The sequence below is a fragment of the Engystomops pustulosus genome, chromosome 1, assembly GCF_040894005.1.
Source record: "Engystomops pustulosus chromosome 1, aEngPut4.maternal, whole genome shotgun sequence".
In the NCBI taxonomy this organism is placed as follows: Eukaryota; Metazoa; Chordata; class Amphibia; order Anura; family Leptodactylidae; genus Engystomops; species Engystomops pustulosus.
Window position 1 is genome coordinate 103,940,943 of NC_092411.1, and position 20,958 is coordinate 103,961,900.

The 20,958-nt window shown below is 39.9% G+C and overlaps 2 protein-coding genes across 3 annotated transcripts in view; one reads left to right on the forward strand and one right to left on the reverse strand.

The window, feature by feature from the left end:
• Window positions 1-9,670, reverse strand: NEDD8 (NEDD8 ubiquitin like modifier). Its single transcript, XM_072150749.1, has 4 exons — window positions 9,517-9,670; window positions 7,712-7,759; window positions 1,828-1,910; window positions 1-263 (listed from the first exon to the last, which is right to left on the reverse strand). Exons 1-4 carry the CDS (start codon window positions 9,532-9,534, stop codon window positions 179-181), a joined length of 234 nt encoding a protein of 77 aa, XP_072006850.1. The 5' UTR covers window positions 9,535-9,670; the 3' UTR covers window positions 1-178.
• Window positions 9,545-20,958, forward strand: part of GMPR2 (guanosine monophosphate reductase 2) — a 21,127-nt gene continuing 9,713 nt past the window's right edge. Inside the window, exons 1-2 of one of the 2 annotated variants that reach the window (XM_072150748.1) lie at window positions 9,545-9,692; window positions 17,383-17,475. In XM_072150748.1, coding sequence (XP_072006849.1) covers window positions 17,389-17,475 — 87 coding nt within the window. In that variant the 5' untranslated portion in view covers window positions 9,545-9,692; window positions 17,383-17,388. Of the gene's footprint in view, window positions 9,693-14,482; window positions 14,551-17,382; window positions 17,476-20,958 lie in introns of those variants that run through there. The other variant, XM_072150747.1, reaches the window with a different exon arrangement.

Here is a 20,958-nt window from a genome sequence, read left to right on the forward strand (position 1 = left end):
TAGTTGGAGGAGCATTTATTTCAGGGCAAAAAACATAACATACTAACAACACAATGGTTTATAATACAAACAAGCTTGGCAGAGGCTTAGCGATAACAGTCCTACACCGCAGGACTCCTGGGATGTGGTACCTCTTCAGCCAAAACTTTATGGACTGCATATGTAGCTCAACAATCCTTCAGAAACCCCCTCTAAGTGCAAGGACCAAATGTAGCACTGAACCTCCTTGGATCTTGTAGTCTGCAGCAGTCTTCTCATCATTCCTATTTATAAAAAAAAGAAGAAGATAGACAAATAGTCATTTGGTGTTTTCTTGGTAATGTGAGATTTTAAGGGGATGGAAGTGGATATATATTTGCAAAGCGCAACAGTATTATGCATTAATGTTATTAAGCTGTACAAAGCTTTCTCAGATTCCATTCCTGGTTTTGGTATTTCAGTACCAATAGCAATTATGGGGTAGAATACTGTTGTGCACAGATATGGAGGGTGCAATTAATGGCACAACTTTTTGTATGCAGTCAAAACCATGAGTGGAATGATGAAGAAAGTAGTAACAGGTTCCTCTTTTCATTTTCATCTGTAGCTCTGTTCTACAATTGTCCCAAAACCAACCCTTAGCAGCAAGTATGAAAACATTAAGCACTACTTCCGGCAGCAAATTCAGGCCAGTCGGTCTTTATTCAGTGAGCAGCTTTGTTCAAGTGGAATTTTCTAGCAAGTCTATATAAGTCAAAATCCACCTCGAAAAGCATGACTGCTGTTTTACGTCGTTTGTCCAAAAAATTCATCCGTATGAACATACCCTCAGGTTTTTCTATGTATGTCTAGAGGGTGTAACAATAACAAAGAACCCTATACAAAGGCTCAGTGGTGACATGAAGTCAACAGCGTTCTCCCATTACTGTGTAATACATGCAGCAAAGGCTGTAATCGGTGCAAGAACAGTCAACAAGAGGCACCAAGCTGGTTGTGATTTCTAGACCCCCTGGAACCTATATAGAGGGGAAAAAAAAACATGCTAGACAACACTTTTGAAGGTATGTAGTGGTGATTTTGTTGGCCTTTGGACAAATTTTTATAAACAGCCATTGTCTGCTCTAACACTAAGAATGGGTCACTAGAAAAAAAAGATATACGAATTAGTGAATTAGACAAGACTGGAAACAGGATGCAACTGTGCCAACAAATGCACAGCAAGAGGAGGCCTGAGGAGATAGAGGATTGTGATGGGAACCACAAGTCATATACCCCATGTTCTAATATACATAGCATATCCCCTGAATACGCCGGGGGGGGGGTTTACTAATTCTGACGTAAGTACGACCGTCGGCATTGGAGATCAGTCTCCGGAAAGCACAGCCCGATGTTTTAAAGTGGCGCACGGCTGTAAGTAAATAATAGGTAGATGATAATAATAGGTAGATGATAATCTGTTGTGCGCCAAAATCTTACATGGACTAAGCCTTACTTTTGCTCTCTGACCATCTTTTCCTGGTCTATTGTGCACCAAAATTTGCGCCTAAAAACGTTGGCAAAATACACATTAATGTGACGGATAATGTGGAAAAGTTAGGCCACACCCACTCACAGGGGAAAAAAAAAAAAATGACGGAGGAGTTGGGATAGTCGGAAACATCTGTTCTTTCTGGCACAAACTCATTATAAATGATCCGCAACAATTCTGCGCCAAAAAACCCAGAAAGATCTTGGCAGTTTTTACGTGCAGAGACCATAAGAGTCCCAATGTGTTATTGGTGGGAACTGGAAACTTAGATAAAGTTTGTGTACCAGATATGTTATTGGTGGTAAAGCTAATGCACTTACATCTGTTTTCCACTGTAAATCAGCCTCTGTTGTTGTGGAGGAATTCCCTCCTTTTCTTCTACTCGTTCTTTAATCCTTTCCACCTGCAGGACATAGAATATAATGAAATTCAGTGCATGGTTAGAGGACAATGAGAATGTACCGTACCAGAAACTGCTGTCATTCGGATGCAACTGCAAACAAAGGAAGAACAGTCTTTGTCCACAGTCCGCAAATAATTCATATTGTTTGTGTAGTAAGGAGTTCTACAGTTTTCCAATGTACTTTCAGTATCTATTCCTTACTGTTTGCTAGACGCTGTAGCAGGATGGGCATTGTCTGTTCCATGGGTCACTGCCAGCCCACAAGCCCAGTGCCCAAGCAGTAGGTACAGATCCTGGCTCATGCGCTGTAGCCGATTGCTGTTGGTGAGTGGGGAGTAATACACTTCTTGTTCTGCCACTATGCCAGTACGGGCCCCCAGCGTTGGCAAAGTAATAATGTCACTATGTCATTATACCATAGCATTTAAGAACAAAATAAAAAAGTAAATAAGAGCACAAAAAGAAGAGTGCATAATAAAAAGGTAGCACTATAAATGGGAGCCTTGTAAAAGGAGACACTATATTGGGGCATAATGGGAGGGCCATAAGGAGATGAGGCACTTACATTGCCCCCATATTTAAAGGGGCGCTAAATATAGGGGCATAAGGAAAGGGTGCAGTATAAAAGAGGGCCATAATGAGAGGAATATTAAGTATTGGGTAGAACCAAGTATATTAGTCCAGCCCTCTAAAACCATTCATACTTCCTGAGGATAGAACTTCTCTATGGTCATGTGAAAACTGAAAATTTCTTGGGATCACAACAGAACCTAGTTAAATTAGAAGAATTTGTGCATCTTCAAAGGTCCGTATCACACTTACTACTGATGGGCCCATTCCACAGACAGAACTGGTATAGCTGTGCCATGTTTGTAGGCCACATCGCTTGCACCTGCCGTTTTAGCTTTGCCCATAAATGTACAATAGGATTGAGATCAGGGCTTTGTGACAGCTACTCCAAAACACGGACATTGTCATCCTTCAGGTCATTGTCCATTGAGAAGACCCATTTGTGACAAAGTTTTAACGATGCATCTATTTTGTGAAGTGCACTAGTTGCTCCTGCAGCAAAACCACCTCACAAAAATATAGAGTTATAAAAATTATGCTAATGAGTCTGGGCACTCAGGCTACATCACCAAAGCGCCTCATCTTTTAATTAATCCCCCCCCAACCCCGTTCCGATACAAGTCCCGTCAGCCCACAGTAACGGAGGAGTGAATAAATTTAAGGACGAGGCCGTAGTAGCCAGACTAATTTTTATAACTGTACATTTCCACAATTGCTGCTTATAGAGTTCTAATACAACTTTGTTCCTCAGGAACTTCTTAGTAGGACATGTCTACCAGTAGTTAAACTGATGTAAGATGTCTTTTAACCCCTAGGCGCACCAGGATGTTATAGTACGTCCCCGGGGCTAGATGCTTAGCGCACGGGGACGTTCTATAACGTCCTGCTTCTGGCACCGGCTCACGAACGGAGCCGGTACCAGAAGCAGCGGCTGTCAGCTGTCAGTATAAAAAACACAAAAAACCCCGCATATTTGGTATTGCCGCGTCCGTAACAATCTGTATAATAAAACAGAATCGTTACTGGACCCGCACGGTACACGCCGTAGGAAAAAAACGCAAAAACATTCCGAAAAAAGATAATTTTTAATTAATACCCTATAGAAAAATGCTCTAAAAAGTAATTTAAAAAAAATGTTATGCATTCCAAAATAAGCCCACTAAAAAGAACAACTCTTCTCGCAAAAAATAAGCCCCTAACCAGATTTGTCAGCCGAAAAATAAAAAAGTTATGCACATGAAAAGATGGTGATGCTAAAATGAACAAGATTTTCTCCAAATTGGTTTCTATTCAGTACAATTGAATAAAATACACAAAACCCCCACATATTTGGTATCCCTGCGTCCGTAACAATCTGCATAATAAAACAGAATCGTTATTAGATCCGCAAAGTGAACCCCGTAAAAAACAAAACAAAAAAAAGCTCCAGAAAAAAGATCATTTTCAATTAATACCCTATAAAAATGCTCTAAAAAGGGATTTAAAAAATGTTATGCACTCTAAAATAAGACCACTAAAAAGAACAATCCTTCTCGCAAAAAATAAGCCCTTAAACAGATTTGTGAGGCGAAAAATAAAAAAGTTATGCATATGAAAGACAGTGATGCTAAAATTAACAACATTTTTGCCAAATTACTTTTTATTCAGTAAAAACGGGAAAAAATAAAAAAATCTATATAAATGAGGTCTTTTTGTAATTGTGGCGACCCATAGAATAAAAATAATATACTATTTTTATGGTATGGTAAACAGCCAAAAAAAACCCATAAAAATCTTCCTGAAAAGTGATGATTTTCATTTCCTCCACCAACAAAGAGTTAATAAAATCTCACCAATTAGCCTATAGATTCCCCCAAATTACGTACCAGAAAAGTGCATCTCATGTGGCAAAAGAAATAAGCCCCTATAGGTCCACATTAAAAAAAGAAAAAAATTATAGCCTGTACAAAATGACATAGCAAATCTGATCTGGATGGCGCCTCCTTCCCTTCTCTGCCTGGCCGTGTACCCATACAGCAGGTTACCACCACATATAGAGTATCCGTGTACTCGGGAGAGATTGGGTAACAAACTTTGTGGAGCCTTTATTCATTTAATCCATTGTAAATGTTTAATTTTCCACCCAAAATGGGTGTATTGTGAAAAAATATTACAATTTGCAGACTGCACCTCCATTTTGTTTTAACCCCTATAAAACACGTAAAGCGTTAACAAACTTCTTAAAAGTGGTTTTTCATACGTTGAGGTGTGTAGTTTCCACAATGGGGTAATTTACGAGTCTCACTATTATTTAGGCCTCTCAGTGTCAATTAGAAGTTGAGCAGGTCCATCTAAATACAGGTTTTGGTGATTTTACAAAAAAATTTGAAAAATGGCACCTAAATTCTGAGCCTCATAACATTCTAGTTAAATATGTGGAATCTTAAAAAACCATGCCAACATAAAGCAGACATTTGGGAAATGTAAGTTATGAATTTATTTGGGTGCTATGACTATCTGCATCAAAAGTAGAGAATTTAGAACGTTGAAAATAAGGAATTTTTCCAAATTTTTGCCAAATTTTGGTTTTTTTCATAACTAAACGCAAAAGATTTCATCCAAATTTTTAAACTAATTTGAAGTACAATGTGTCAAGAGAAAACAAATCTCAAAATCCCGTGGATATCTCATAGCGTTCCAAAGCTATAACCACTTATAGGTCAGATTTGAAGAATGGGGCCGCGTCCTTAAGGCCAAAAGAGGCTGAGTCCCGTAGGGGTTAATGTCTGTGTTCCTGTGTGTTTATCCAAATATGAATCTGACTTAGTAATGGCATCCCTCTGGCAGAGGGGACTTTCTGCCCATGTCATTATGGTACTATTGTCACTGTGAATAATGGCACACACTTGCCAGCTTCAGCCAGCATCTCTACAAGGTCTTTTGCTTTTTTTCTTGGGTTGATGCGCACATTTTGGACCAAAGCACATTCATCTTTGGGACACAAAACCCATCTCCTTACTGAGCAGTAGGATACTTCCCATCTTGTTTGTACAGAAGAACAAGGTACCCTCAGGTACACAAAGAAGCAGTATATTTCGGGTGTCTCACTAACTCAGATGTTGCCAATAAAACCTATCATCATCATATAGGTTGTCCCAAATTGTTTAAAATTATAATTTTGCAGAAAGTACTAAAAACACCTCTCCCTCTCATTGGCAAATCTACCGTAACTAATTTTGGTAACCCTAACTGACTTAAAATAGGAAAGGTTTTTTAATTCAGAAGTGTATGTAAACTGTGATTTTTAACTGTATCATCTGCATGAAGCCCATATATACGGAACAGTTGCTAGTGATATCATTTACCATCCTTATATTTTTTTCCTTTAGACCTGTAAAAAAAAAAACACAAAAAAAAACCAAAAAAAACAGGTGGCATATGGATGACACCCGAATGTTTTTGAGGACATACAACTCAGAAACAAATTACACACTGATGACAAATAGAGAACTGACAGTGCAGCCTCCTGTTTGTATACCAATGGTCGCTTACATTTTGTAGGAGTATATAGAAAGAAGGGTTATTATACTGTCCCCGTACAGATGATACAGCAAGTACAGACTCTGTGTTGTACTGCAGGGAAATGTGAGACTCTCACACTCTGCACTTCTTATCTGTACAAATGAGACTTTCAATGAATGTAGCTTTATCTACAACAGTTGCGTGATCTACTGCAATAATCATGTAGTGATGGACCCACTGGTTCACATAACCGACAGAAGCTCCCGACACAGGAAATTACTCGCACAGGTCAATTATATGCCTGATACGAGTTAATCTGTACCCATTCCAACACTTCTGTCATCAATCACAAAGGTGACTATGGTAATTGTGAAATGTCCCCTGATGAGCCCAAGCAGGGCGAAACATGGCATGTAGGGACATGCTCTACCTGACATCACTACTTTAAAAGCAATTTTATATACCTTCTCTGGACTTCTTAGGTCTTTAACAGGGCCAGTGTTTATAGGGAAAGGTTCCAGTCGGGGTGGCAGCCATTTAGGGCTGCGGCTCCAAGGTTAGGAAACTTAGGGATTAATAGTCATCTGTCTGGTTAGGGGTTAATAAGGTTAGTACTTTTGCCCAATCCCCCGTTTTTTCTGACAGTTTGACCATACCCTGTTGGACACACGCCTCCACACATCGCCCCTATTGTGTACGCACTATCCACAGAATAGGTTTCTGAGATACGGGTTCCCTCATCAGTTCCCTCATCAGAATCCAGGTACACATCAAGACGGGTGAACAGGAGACGCTGCTTCCTATATTTTTTTCAACCATAGACCATCTCAGTGGTGAGTCCTTTTAGATCATTATTATTTTTTGTCTGTAGTATACATCACCAAACATTGAACTACACACAAATATGGCATACCCTTGAAGGGCTCCTTTGCCTATGGTAGAACCAGACATTTGGTCTAATCCTTTTAGAGGTTTAGGAGTCCTTTCATTTTCTCAACACTTATTTTTTTATCAATAATTTTAATTATTAAGATTAAAAGTTAAATTTTATTCACTCTTTATACTGTTTCCAAACTTTAAGTGAATTCAAGCATCATTACCAGCTACTATAGTCTTTTCATGCAATAACCATGTAGTGAGCAAAATCTGTTCTTGTATGCGATATTCCAACTATAATTCTACAAGCAACGGCACCATATATACAGGCAGTCCCCGGGTTACATACAATATAGGGTCTGTAGGTTTGTTCTTAAGTTGAATTTGTATGTAAGTCGGAACTATAAATTTTATCATTGTAATCCGAGCAAGAACTTTTTTGGTCTCTGTGACAATTGGATTTTAAAAATGTTGGGTTGTCATAAGAATAAGGATTAACACTAAAGCTTCATTACAGACACCTTTGATAACTGTTACAACTGATCATTGTAGCCTAGGACTAAAGTACAATAAATTACCAATATCCAGAGGTCCGTTTGTAACTAGGGGTCGTATGTAAGTCGAGTGTTCTTAAGTAGGGGACCTCCTGTAGTAAAAAGTAGTGACAAACAGCGAGAGAACAATGGGGATGCAACAAGACCTCTTGTGCTGTCTTGATATCTCCTGCACGGGAGAGCTTTTCATCAATTTATTAAAAGCTGTATGCCTTTTTATGGATTAGATACATCTATAGAAAAAAAATGTGGTTAAATATATGATAAATAATGTTTTAGGAGTAAGGATTGTTTCAGTACCTTGTCTGTGGGTTCAATATCAATTTCTATCTCCTTGCCAGTCAGTGTCTGCAAGTAAAAAAAAAAATATTTTAGGCCTTGTTCATACCTGGGTTGCACGATGTTTCAACTTCCAGTATTTTTTCAGTTCTAAAAAAGTCAAATGGGTTCAATGCCAGGATTTCCTGTAGTTGGATACCGACCATGTGATCACTGCCCAATCCAAAGCAAGGAACGAAGTACATGCTGTGTGAGCCCACTGAGGAAGGGGATACACATGAGGGTGGTATTGTGGCTCTTGAGGAAACTGTAAATTCAGGTATAGGTGCCCCTGACTATTTAATAAACCCCTGATCAGATAAAAGGTAAAGGTAGATCGGTGGTAGTTGGATCTATAAGACGTGAGGATAGCCATTTTAAGTGATTATCCTCCCGTCCCCGCAATATTGAAATAACTTTTATTCCCCTAATATGTAAATTTTCTAAAGAGGCTACACGGCGCGGCTACTCCACGCCCCAGTAGCCTCTTTGATTCTCCTACCCGAAATCTTCGGCGTGCAGCGCCTCGTAGCTGCGCGCCCTTGTCCGAGAAACCTGCCGTCTGCACATGCGCATAACAGCATGCCCGCATCTGAGCGGTCACTGCTCCGAAGCCGGAGCTACTAGCCAAAGATTTAGGGTAGGAGGATCGAAGAGCTATCCTCACATCACATTTAGTTATGCGGCTACTGGGGCGTGGAGTAGCCGGCACGAGGCTACACAGCGCGGCTACTCCACGCCCCGGTAGCCACATTACTCCTCCTACCCTGTTGTGTGCGGCGCGCAGCTACGAGGAGCTGCGCGCCCGCGTCTGACAAGCCGGCTCGGAGCTGGGACTGCTCAGCCGGCGTTCTGCGCATGCACAGAACGCCATCATATCGGACGAGGGTAGGAGGAGTAATGTGGCTACTGGGGCGTGGAGTAGCCACGCTGTGTAGCCTTGTGCCGGCTACTCCACGCCCCAGTAGCCGCATAATTAAATTTACATATTCGGTCAATAAAGTTTCCCAAAAGTTAGCAGGGACGTGAGGATTAGCTCTAAAAAGAGCTATCCTCACGTCCCTTACATCCACCTACCACCCGATCTACCTTTATAGGTAGATTTGTGGTGGTAGGTTCTCTTTAAGGATGTAAAGCCTGGTGACAGGTCCTCTTTAAAGACATTATCCAATTTTGCAGAACGGGTCTACTTGTGGTCCATTGCAAGAAGTTTATGGCTGATAGTATGGCCTTGCTTTTTAAGAGATCCTCCACAACCTGTTTAGCTACTTTTGTTGGCGTCTGCCCACCAAACATAATCTCTGCTTTGAAACCACATCATGCACGGGCAGGACACACTTAGCTGAAAAAAAAAAAATCAATTGAACCATCGAAAACGAGATCATCATCAGCAGAAGCAATGGTGATCTGGTAATGGATGCGCACATCAGAGCACATAAGCAGAATTGGAAAAGTTTTCATTATATTTATTAGAGAAAGAAATTTTACATATTTAATTTTTTCTATGAAATCCCCCTGATATTTGATAAGCCAGGTTTAATCCTGAATGAAAGGGATGTGACAATAAAGACAGCCACCCCTATATCACATCTATAAGATAATACTACGGTTAGTCACTTGAATAGTCCCATAGACATAAGCTGTTCCCCTAGAGCCGGTGCCATGTATCGCAGCCATTGTACGTGCCGCATCACCCGGCTCTCTATGTACTGCAGCTATATATCCGCCAGCGGCCGCAGGGGTGTACAGCACAATAACCCGAGCTCCCACACATGCTACTAACTTACCTTCACTTTGATGAGCATGCTGGCGGCTTCTGTACTCCTATCTGCAGTACACCGTGCCTCCCTCTATCCCCAATCCCTTCCGGTGCCGTAGGTCAGCTGACAGGAAGACACTAGTGACAGCACGCGTGACGTCACATCACTCGTTACCCGCTCCATAGCTGTATATAAACTAATAGGTGTGTATAACGGTTCCGTCTTCTTTTGATCTCCGTTATAATAATCCGTTTGGCCGCTGCTGATGATTACCGCTGCCGCTTTCTTTCTCGCCATCTTATCTGCTATTCATTGCTTCATTACGAGTGTTCACACTTGTTCTTCATGACGTTTCACACTAAGCGGCTTCTTCTTCCTGTCATGTATGACGCTGCGTTTTCTGTGTCCTCTTCTCACCTTTGCGTTAATATTGTTACCAGTCACTGTTACAGTAGCTGAGAGCATGCTTACAGTATGACCTTCACATGTTCTTCTAACCTATGGAAGATGACACACCCGGCATGTACAGCACACACTATGTGGACAAATAGGGATAGGACACACTTCTGATCACCCTAAAGAAATCTACCACCAATATGAAGCAGGATAAACTAGGGACACTTACTCATAGATCCAGGCACTGTGACTGTGGTTATCTTGTTATATTTGTTATTTATGGCCTCTTTGCTTCTAAAATCAACTTTGAAAATTATGCTAAAGAACCAATGGTCATACCAGAGCCCCTCTGTGCTGCAGTTTCACAGGCCTTCACTACCACCCTTCTGCTGTGTGCTAAAACTTCCTGTGCTGCATAGAGATTAGATCAGGTAGGGGGTGGAGCAGTGTTACAGCCTGTGAATCTGCAGCACAGAGGGGCTCTGGTAACACCCCTCAGAGTCCTACTTGCTCTTTATCAAAATTTTAAAGTTGCTTTTCGAAGGATGGTGGCCATGGATAAAAAATATAAGAAGATTACAACAGTCACAGTGACTGGGTCTATGAGTAAGTTTCCCTGGATTATCCATGCTTGATTTTGATGGTAGATTTCCCTTAAAGACATGCCTTCAGGACTTTTTTTTATTTGATATGGGCATATGGGGGCTTGTTTCTTGCAGCAGTTTTGTTGTATTTATGTTTTACTGTAAAAATAGCATAATTATAAAAAATTAATAGAGAATGGAATAAAACATCTATTTGGCTACTTGTCTTTTAATTAAAATTTTTGCGCATTTCTGTATCGATTTACAAATAATTGGGAACATATATAAGTGTAATAAAATTACAGAGTAATAACAGTCATATGGATCAATAGGAGGGAGGGCCCTGCTCACAAGAGCTTACAGTCTATGAGGATGAAGGGGTGATACAAGAGGTATAAGAGCTTGTATAATGGTCCAGCCATTCTTTATAAGGGAACAGTATAAAATAATTTAATAAATAAAAATTCTGCTGCTTGAACCAGCCATCAGCCGCCACCTGCAGAGAGGAATGGTGCTTGGTATGTGGTGTTTGCCGGACAACAGACGGGAGGAGGACATAGGATGGATTAGTATTGATAGTTGACATTTCATGCAGTTAGCGAGTGTGATAGGCTGCCTAAAGAGATGGGTTTTAGAGGGAACCTTTATATTTCATGTATGAAACACTGACATCTTCACCTGCATGGAAAATTCATTTCTCACTTTTCGTTGTTGTACATTGTCCATGTTTATGAACAAAAATTCATGAGGATTTATTAAAACATTCCCGTAGTCTCACGCGTCTCCGCGTTCACTAGAGCGGTGAATGGCATCTGCTATATTTTCGGAGGTGTGGCTCCTTCTTCAGGAAGACAATGTGCAATAACATATAGTGAGTCGATAAGAATTCAAAGAAATGCAGCACCTTATCTGTGGCGAGAGCTCAAACAACCGTCCCGGATGGATCCAAAACATCTGAAGGTTTGAAGAAAATGTTGTATAGTGTGTCCAGAGCTCTATACAACCTTCTAGTCCCTTAGTTGTATTCCAAATTCATACGTATTACATATGCATTTCTTCAGTGAAGTCACTTGACCAAATTAGACCATTAACACCTCAGACGGATATAAGGCACCATCCATACAAGGAACCGCTTAAATGTTTTTCTAGTCCTTAAAATTCTCCTGGTGGCATATCCCGCTATACAGAGAAAAAGATACGGTCATAGTGTAGACCAGTGATGGCAAACCTTTTAGACACCGAGTGCCCAAACTACATCCAAAACCCACATATTTTTCGCAAAGTGTTGATGTGACAATATAAACAGTAACTTATTACTCCCTGCTCTGTCACAGGTTTAAATTGTATAGGCACCTGAGGACACCAATACACTAGAAAGAAGAAGAAGTTTGGATCATCATTGTAGCTTCTTTCTAGGGTCCTGGGCTGCCTTCGACTGCAAGAGGCCTTGAGTCCTGTTTGGCGGAGTCTGCGGTGCCCATAGAGAGGGCTCTGAGTGCCACCTCTGGCACTAGTGCCATAGGTTCGCCACCACTGGTGTAGACGGTTACAAAAATTTAGTATGTCCGTATCTCTTTCTCTGTACAGCGGGATATGGCACCAGGAGAATTTTAAAGGAAACCTACCACTTGAAGTGGCAGGTTTAAGAAGAAAACACCGAGGACCAGCTCAGGGTGAGCTGGTGCCGGAGCTTATTTTTGTTAGTGTTTTAAACTTTATAGCCGGCGCAGGGAGGTAGCCGCGCGCATGGTAAGCGCCGAGCGCGTACCTCCCTGCGCCGGCTATAAAGTTTAAAAAGTGTTTTAAACCGCTATACAGCGGTTTAAAACACTAACAAAAATAAGCTCCGGCACCAGCTCACCCTGAGCTGGTGCTCGGTATTTTTTTTCTTAAACCTGCCATTTCAAGTGGTTCCGTGTCTGGATGGTGCCTTATTTTTCGTTTGAGGCGTTAATGGTCTAATTTGGTCAAGTGACTTCAATGAAGAAATGCATATGTAATAAATATGAATTTGGAATAAAACTAAGGGACTAGAAGGTTGTATAGAGCTCTGGGCATACTATACAACATAAACTGAGAAATTAATATTACATGTACGTGAAGATGTCAATGTTTTATATATATATATATATATATATATATATATCAAATTGAAAGATTCAAGTATTGATACTACAAATATGTGTGTATAAATGAAATGCAATTGAGAATAGTGGTGGATTAGAAGAGTCCCCCAAACATACACAAACACAGAGCTCGCACTAACATTTTTCCCGAAGGGTAATAATACTTCTCTTACTATTTTTGAGGAGTATTTTTAGCCGATGAGGAGTATGCAAATTTCGGTAATACATATATATATCTCATAGCCGTTTATAATGTTAATAGACGCTATTTAAACCAAAAAAAATCATCTGTCTGCTCACTCACGGCACGGCACGCACTGGCACGGCACACACTGGCACGGCACACACGCACACACTGGCATGGCACACACTGGCACAGCACGGCACACACTCGCACAGCACAGCTCGCACAGCACACACTCGCATAGCACACAATCGCATGGCAATTATTTTGGGGGTAATGGCGCCTCATTATGCGTCTATGACGCGTGGTGAGGCGTTAATGCGACCTCTGCACAAACAGCTCCCATAGTACAATAAGGTTACTAGTTGCATCACATACACATTTTTAAAGGGAACCTGTCCTCAGCAGTTGATCTAATAAACCACTACTAGTATATTGTCAGGCAGCGCAACACCTAGTTATTGTTTATTTCATGTCCCAGTGTGGCGGCCTCATCCAGAAAATCAACTTTGAAGTGAGACGTAAATTGGTTGTATAAATTCAGGGAGACGGAGAGTTTAACACTAAAGTCAAGTTGGGAAGATCTGAATGCCTCATCCTCTGTGATTCACGTCATACATCTGACTTCAGGAGATCTGGTTAGTGTTGTCTCTGGAATTAGGACTATCAATTACAGTGAAGAGAGCATTTTTAGGAAGAGAGAGCTTGACTTCAGTGCTAAACCCCCAGCCTCCTTGACTTTATAAAACCAATTTACATTTCACTTCAAAGTAGATTTTATGGATCATACCGCCACACTGGGTAATGAAAGAAACACGACTTGAAAGGCATTCAGATTCTTAACAACATACTGGTAGTTGTTTATTAAATAAATTTATGATGCCAGGTTTGCTTTAAGAGCATGTTTGAAACTATTTTTTTAAAGGGGTTGTCCAGGATCAGAAAGAAAGGTGTGGAGTGTATTAAAAAAAATTAACATTTTGGGCTCACTTCATACTACCATCAACATTTCCATTATTTATCTCCATTAAAAAAAAAACAGATGATAACTAAACAGAAATAAGTAGCTGATGATGGGGAGATTTATCAGAAGTGTCTGAGGTAAAACTGTTGCTCATGGCAAACAATGAATGGTTCACATGGGCAACTAGAACAGTTCTGCTCTCAGACACTTCTGATAAATTTACACCCAGAATCTGTTAGTATCTTAGTGTTTTATGGTTAAAATAGCAAACACTTTACTGCCCGTTTTTTATTAATTATTATGAAAAATCTGTTTACTTGTATACATCATCTCTTTCTCTATATTAATTAATTATCTATTTCTATCTATATCTATTTCTCTGTCTAAAAAACAGATGTCATAACTGATACTAAACACTGACACTTTTAGTTACTATCCGTCTCTTATTGACTTCATAAAAGAAAGGGTCATTCTGTTATGCCAAAAAATGGCGAATCAGCCACCGTAATTGTTTCCATTAAAAAAAACGCATACATAGGGGATGAAATAAAATTTACATTGATGTCAATGGGATTTTTAACTGATGTTTTAAACCTCTGTTATTTGCTTTTTGTTAGCAGAGGAAAGGAACAGAGGTTTAAACGATGTTGTGAACTGGGCCTTATACTTACCTCTCTCTGTGGTCCTGTTCTCATGCGGTGATGGCTGTTGCTACCAGCTTCTGTTTGTATACAGAGGCCGCAGTGAACTGTCAAGGTGAGGTCAGTAATGGCAGTAACTGCCATGGCTGGGGGAGTGCAGAGAGAGGTAAGCCTAAGATTTATATACACACCCCAGGCATATGTACACTTTTTTCTGATCCCGGACAACCCATTTAAGGAGACACCAAAGATGTACATGTTTTACTCATTTCAAAAAATAAACAAAACACCTTTTTTGAGGAAAACTCATTTTCTTATGTGTCACCATTAGGGTTTCGATTGGTTCTATTTTGATCTCTTCATCACTTTTTATCATTTCTTTGGGGAGGTAGGAAGCACTGAAAATTTTTATGTAATTTTTAAATTCTTTTCATACCCTTCAGCAATATATGGTGCACGGCGCCGTTTTCTGGCAAAACATAGGACATGTCCGTATGGCACTGTGCTCCTATTCCCGGCTATGGGGGACATATATATATACGCCGTATATACTTAGGCCGTATATAGGTCCCCCATACGTGTGTGTGAATATAGCCTAAGGGTGTAATAACATAATATCTGCTTAGCCAAGGTTGCTGGATGCAGTAATAATTGTGGGAACTATTATATTTTTTAACACAATATGTGACATGGGGAAAAGGCGATTTTTTTCGTGGTGTTTTTAAATTCTTTTTTAAACTTTGCGTCATTTTTTTAAAATTTATTTTTACTGTCCCACTAGGGGACCTATATCAGCTATAACATAATTGCTGATATACCATTGCAGTTCCTCTGCTGCTGTCTCCATTCACTATGTAGCGCTACTTCAGCAGTTAAAAAACCACTTCTAACTTCTCCCCTGGGTCTCAGGCTGCCTCTAACAGCCAGAGATTCGGCCTTGCCCCTGCGACAGGAGCAGGAGATACAGCAGTGACACTGCAGACATGGGCCCACATCTGAAGTATGTTTGCATTCAGGGATGAGGTCTACAACAAGGAAAGGAGGGCCAGAAAGGAAGAGTCACAATGTGAGAGAGGGGGAAGGCGTGTACATGAAGGGAGGGCATTATAAGTGGGGGAGGGGGTATAAATGAAGGGGCTCACTATGTGGAAGATCAAAACTAAAGCGGCCTTTATATGTGTAGGGCCAACAGATGAGGAGGTATTATAAGTAAGGCGTGCGCTACAGAATTTCAAAAATCAAGCCAAAAACATATAACCCCTTCATGCAAACTCATAGATATTTACTTCAGTCTACTCTGAAAGGTGTTTGAAGGGGCTGAGCCCTCTGTATACAGGTAGGGTACAATTGCTGCAAACTACCACAATCGGTGAAAGAACTGATCACGGCATTTAACCCATCGAATGCGATTGCGACACCTAAACCACAGTGGACCATCCAAATTGGCCCTTTTTCACCATTTGCCACCCATAAGAATTTGAATAAAATGTGATCAATAGGTTGTTCATTTTCCCATGTGGTGTCAATGAAAACCTCAGCTTGTCTTACAAAAGATGACATACAAAGCTGCATACATTATAGTATGAAAAGGTTATAGATGTCAGAATATGGTGAAGAAAAGATGTTTTGCAAGGTTTCTTTTATTTTGCTACAAGTATTAGGACATCAAACTATATAAATTTGGTATATTTTGATAATATTGGCTCAAAGGAATACGGTGATGTGTTGGTTTTTTGTGGAAATTATAGAAAAACCTTAAACAAAGCCTGAAAGAAAATGACAAAACTGCTTTTTTTGAAAACAAAATTTCTTCTGCTTAGTATCTGGAAATAAAAGTGCCTCTTTAAGAACCGCTGCAGGTTTTTGCCTAAGGCTTTTAAGAGAACATGTCATCAGGCTTTAACCTAGCAGCGTAATGACAGGTTATCCCTCACAAAGCAAACATGTTTTTACCAAAAAAGTCTTCAGTGTCATTCAGTATAAAATAAAATCTAGAAGCCCAGTAATGGGGCAGTTCACAGAGCTGGTCGAATCATGAAGTCTCTTCTCACATCTATGTGTTCATCCTGCTCCTTACTCCGCGCACAGTGGTCATGCACATAGAGCAGTGGAGTCTACACCTTGGTTTCCCTTCCTCTATACATATGTTCGGAGTAGGAGGAAACCTCTGTTATTTACATACATGCATACACCAGTTTAGAGGAGAAGAAAGGAGGGTGAACAGGGAGATGTGTGGAGGGACATGAATCAATCGGCTACGTAAATCTCCATGACTCGGCTGCTTCTTTGACAATGAGTCAGGTAATTTTCAAACTTGGGAGGGATTTATTATGATGAAAATCCACCTTTCCTGTTATGCTGGATATATCTAAAGGCTTTCTGGCATAGAATTGTGCTATAACCTGTACACTTTGGGGACTGCTCCTTCATGCCAACTTCAAATACACTAATTGATATTGTTTGTGTTAAAATAATACATTTTAATTTACAATATAATTTCTGTATCAATTCCACCTGATACTGCTTTATAGATCTCTGCTTGCTGTAATTCAATAGATAGTTTCATTGTTTAATTCCTGTGGATTAAAAAGGAGGGTCCTTGGTTAGGTGGTGTCACACAGGTGCAAGGGACAGTTCTGATTTCTCTCTGTAAAATAATGAGTCGTGCACCTGTGTGACATCACATGACCAGGGACAGATTTCTATCGACTGGAAGTATACAATGAATCTTCCTAAAGAATGGCAGCAAGCAGAGATCTAGAAAACCAAGAGGAAGGGATGTAAAAAGTATATTGGAATATTGTTTAACTTTTCATTACACAAAAAAATCAATTTTTTGCTGGCAGTGGTGAACCCCTTTAATGTTGTTGTCCTGTGAAATTCCTTTAAGCCAGCCAGCCTTTTCTAGATATTAAATAATACACGTGTTTACATCTTTTTATTTTGCAATTGGCTTTATTATGTCCTCCGGGATATATTTGTTTATATTCTTTTACAGGTAACCATGCCTCGAATTGACAATGATATAAAACTGGATTTTAAGGATGTTTTGCTTAGACCAAAGAGAAGTACTTTGAAGTCTCGTAGTGAGGTGAGCATTTGATACATATATGAATGTTTTGTAAGATAAATAAGATTATCTTAGTATTACATTTATGCTAACAGCTGATATGCTAACAGCATAACGGCAAAAATCTAAATCTTTATTAACATATAAGAAGAACATATCATACAAACATCTAAAATCCCTAAAACCGTATATAATAATATGCAGTACACACTAGAGGGTTAAAACTGGTATAATCACCCTCCAACACTCTCACTCCTCTAAAAGCATCATTGGTGGTCCATAGCAAGGAAGACATATATCAATACATATATCAATATCACATAGATACCAATACAATGACCCTGCTCCTGTCTAAAATATTGTCATAAAAAGTGCAAGTACAATCCAAGGTGAATAAGTGACAAAGTAAACACCATATGAACCCATATGGGCACGTCTCAAGAGCTGGGGAGAGCCGCAGACCACAGGGAGTGAGGGCGGAATCATCCCACGCATTCCGTCGCTCACAGCAACTTTATCAGTATTACATATAGTGATATGCATTATAGTAGCCCCATGGCCCTAAACAGCAATAGCTACAAGCCGACTCATTGAGGGTTTTCTAGACATGGTATGTGCAGGTAGTACAAGTAGACATGGTGGTATCTTCTTTTATTATCCCGTCCATATTGCCTTTAAATAATGTAAAAGAGGTGACTATGGAAAGCATATAGATTAGCAAGTTTCGGTCTGTTATGAGGCTTTGTAGCTAGAGTAAAATTTGCAGGATCTAGTTTATATTAAACATATATAGTGACATGTAAAAACTCTTTAAAAATATGTTCATTTTAAAGGGAACCTGTAACCTGTTTTAGCTCCATAAAACTATTAGCCCCCTCAGGTAAGGTATGAAATGTCCTTTCTAGCAGTCCCCCTTTTATGTGATATCTCACTTGAGTCACTTTGTGCCTGAGATGAGAGAGTTAAAGGGGAGAGTCACTTCAGGTGCTGGTATCTTAGTAAAAGATAACTCATCTTTGAAATCACATCAGAATTGGAGATACAGGCAGGTAAAGGAAATCAACCACATGGATGCAGTGCTTCTAGACCAAGCATACTTACATTGCGGCGTGTGCCTCCTGAAACAGGATACATTCCTTTTTTGCTTCTAATAGCTTAGTTTTTGAAAAAAAAAAAAAATGTAAACATCACAAAAGCCTCTTCTGGCTCAGTTGTTTGGTAATTATTCACGCCTCAATTAGGCATTTCTGCCTGCCTACTCCCTCCCCTCCAGCTCTTGCCAATTCCCAAACTTCCCGCTTCAGTGATGTAGCCGGGACCATCTGAGGCTCATTTGGTTAATTTTAAAACATGTTTCCCTCAAAAACTACGCTAGCAGAATCAAACAAAAGAATGGAATCTGTGTCAGGTGATACACCCCAGCATGTCAGTGTGCTTGGTTTAGAACCACTGCACCCATGTGGTAGATTTCCTTTAAAGACATAGGGGGTCATTTATTAAGGGCCCGATTCGCGTTTTCCCGACGTGTTACCCGAATATTTCCGTTTTGCGCCGCTTGTACTTAAATTGCCCCGGGATTTTGGCGCACGCGATCGGATTGTGGCGCATCGGCGCTGGCATGCGCGCGACGGAAATCGGGGGGCGTGGCCGAACGAAAACCCGACGTATTCGGAAAAACCGCCGCATTAATTAATTTCAATATTCTAGTGTCAAACTAAGCCAACTAATAGAAATAGCAAAGTTACTTTAGACAGTTTAGTAGATATGTCATCTGCATCAGCCATTGGCATTCTCTAGCTTAATACTGAGCCATCTAATAAGAGGTAGATTTTAGAATAGGCAATTTTATTTCAAATCAAATAAACTTTTATTAAGAGTTTTTATAGGTTAACAAAACATAAACAAAATAGCCCCACTCCTACTTTCTCCAGGTTACATCTGCATCTTGGTCAGCAGTTTGTACTCTCAGGCCTGCTAAAATGTCTAGGTTCATATATAAGGCGCACCGGATTATAAGGCGCACTTGATTATAAGGATGAATGACCAGCAGGTGGTAGACCTGTGTACAGTTCAAGGCAGCTGTTGTCTGTAAGTACGGTTCATATATAAGGCGTACTGGACTATAAAGCACAGCTTTTATTTCTGAGAAAATCTAAGGATTTTTAGTGCGCCTTATAGTCCGAAATGTACGCTACATACCCTACCTGAAAGTGCTGGAGGTTAAGTGGAGTAAAAACTGGTGACAGTATCTTTTTAAAAACTTTGTTTAAAAAAATGGTGATTTCTGATGAGACTTTCCGTTCAAGTGTTTTAAGTATTTGATGTTTACATTCTTTCAATCCAACTTCATCTACTGTTCTTACTTTTCACAAATCGGGAATAAAAGAAAACATAACCATCACCTTTTCTTGAAAGTCGAGCAGGATACTTTTTTTATATTTTAGATTCCTGCTGGCTTAGAGAAGGAAGCTGCACCTTTAGTGTTTACCTACAGTGCTGAATAATATTAAACAAACTCTTTGGCAAATAAAAGAACTTCAGTTTTGCCACATCTACCCAGATCCTGTTATTCCAGTAGGAGCTAACAGGACTAGCATGCTGGTTGTCAGGATGCTGGCTAACAACCCAATAAACAATGGAGACTTTCTCAGTAGAAGGAATAATTACACTGGAGAAGGTATAACTGTGAAAATGTGGCCAAATTGGCCAAATTTGTGCCAACTAACTTACAACAGGCTGTGTGCTACATATATGAAGTATAAGTAAGCAAAATTGGGCAGAGTATTAATTTCAATATTCTAGTGTCAAACTAAGCCAACTAATAGAAATAGCAAAGTTACTTTAGACAGTTTAGTAGATATGTCATCTGCATCAGCCATTGGCATTCTCTAGCTTAATACTGAGCCATCTAATAAGAGGTAGATTTTAGAATAGGCAATTTTATTTCAAATCAAATAAACTTTTATTAAGAGTTTTTATAGGTTAACAAAACATAAACAAAATAGCCCCACTCCTACTTTCTCCAGGTTACATCTGCATCTTGGTCAGCAGTTTGTACTCTCAGGCTGAGAAGGCGCTTAATTCTATCTGCTGCTTTTTTAGTTGAGCAGCGCTTTATTTACTTGACTTCTTGCTCTCAGCAATCCTAGCTCTAAACAAACAAAAGTTAAAGCATAACTGTAAAGCTACTGACAAAAAATTAGTTTTAGCCTAGCTGGAGAGAACCTTTGATAACAATTCCAAAGATACCTGTGTCATGCTGCTCGATTCTTTCTAGCCTTAGATACAGCCTTGTATATCTATCATTCCTTCTTAAAAATAATATTCAGCTATTCCTGAAGTCGGCGGGCACTTCCTGGTTATGGCATAAGCTGGGGGCATTGATATGAATCAGGACAGCATGTTTGGAATGATTCACATGCCTGTGACATTAATCAAGGTCCTCTTTTATTACACTACTCTACTATTGCTCCTTCCAACAAGCCTCCTCTCATCCTATACGGT